General features: G+C 54.1%; 1 protein-coding gene across 1 annotated transcript in view; it reads right to left on the bottom strand.

Annotated features, from left to right (window-relative positions):
* Positions 1 to 982: 982 nt before the first annotated feature.
* The window catches only part of LOC102010107 (protein bunched, class 1/class 3/D/E isoforms-like), a 1,305-nt gene continuing 894 nt past the window's right edge, over positions 983 to 1,393 (bottom strand). The window contains exon 4 of the mRNA XM_005413775.2: positions 983 to 1,387. Within this exon, the coding sequence (XP_005413832.1) occupies positions 1,076 to 1,387 (312 nt within the window). The 3' untranslated portion in view covers positions 983 to 1,075. The remainder of the gene's footprint in view (positions 1,388 to 1,393) is intronic.

Here is a 1,393-nt window from a genome sequence, read left to right as displayed (position 1 = left end):
TGCCCGGCCGGCCTGCTCCTTCCCAGGACCCAAACCGCTGGATTCTACTGTTTCTGTTATCATACAGTAGTTACTTAAATAATGGCTTGCCTACCGCCGGCCGTGGTGGCGCCCGCCTGTAACCCCAGCATTCGAGAGGCTGAGGCAGGAGGATCGTTGTGAGTTCAAGGCAAGCCTGGGCTACAAAGTGAGCTCAAGGCCAGCCTGAACTGCACAGCGAGATTGTCTCAGAAAAGACAAAAATAAATCAATAAATAAATACCTTGCCAAACAAAAGTGTTCCAGGGTACTGGTAGTCTCGAACAAGTAATTAGACAAGATAAACTAAAAGTTTTGTCAAAAGTTTATTTTAAAATGAGAGAGGAAGGGGTGACGGAAGAACTAGCTTTGCAGAGCAAACATAGCCACAGAGAGAAAAGCACAGAAAATAACAACAAAGATACATCCTGGGTCTGGGAGACACTTCTTGGGTCTGGGAGAGAGTCCGGGTGATGGTAAGGAATCAGGATAGCAAGTCTCTGGTGGTGTCTATCTTTTATATCCTCTAGATCTCGTGGGAGCAAATTCCTGAGGTTAAGTGCTGTTGTATCTTGAAATTGACACGAGTGCTGGCCTCAGGTCTTATAACTGTCAGGTCTAGCTTATTTCTCCAGCCTCTTTGCCACACCGTATCTCTTACATCATCGCTTCATGGAACCAAGCATGCCTCCGCAGGGCGGGGCAAACTGTCCTCCACCCCTCAGAGGTCTGGACACATGGGACACCACAGCTGCCTCCAAATTCAAGTTTCTTCAGATTTTTAATTACTATTTTAAGAATAACCTGAATCCCAGAATTTCCAGATACGTCCATATTCCCTCCCCTGGGCAGCAGAGAGGGGACACTTGAGGAGAATAAAGTGGGGGAGGGGCTGCCAGGAAGCCTCCAGCCCCTCCCCCACTACTGGGGGCCCAGAACCCCGATGCCCAGGAAGGGAGGGCGACTGGCATCAATCACTCGAGGAGGGGACTCCATCCACCACCCTGTGCTGAGCCCTCCCTCCTCCTTCAAGATCTGGGGACTTGGGGCGACCAGGCTAGGTCGATGGTCTGGGGCGTGTAGAAGCTGTATGGGATGCAGGCACAGGCCGCTGGCACAAGGCCTGACAAGTGTGGCAGACCCTAAAGGCACACCATGGGGGAGAAGAGCGCCCGTTGGGTGGGGGAGGCCCGAGCCGGGGGCGCCCCGAGGAGGGCAGCTGGGCCAGCTGCTCCGGGCTGGCCCGGGCTCGCAGCAGGCCATTCTCCTGCTCCAGTGCAGCGTTGCGCTCCGCCAGGTCCCGGATCTGCTCCTTCAGCACCTCCACCTCCTCCCGGACCGCAAACACGAGGTGGTACTTCACCAGATCCTGGGG

Source organism: Chinchilla lanigera, unplaced genomic scaffold, assembly GCF_000276665.1.
Source record: "Chinchilla lanigera isolate Chin_1 unplaced genomic scaffold, ChiLan1.0 scaffold00172, whole genome shotgun sequence".
Lineage (NCBI taxonomy): Eukaryota > Metazoa > Chordata > Mammalia > Rodentia > Chinchillidae > Chinchilla > Chinchilla lanigera.
Note: the sequence above shows the minus strand (reverse complement) of the source record. Positions and strands in the feature narration are given on the sequence as shown.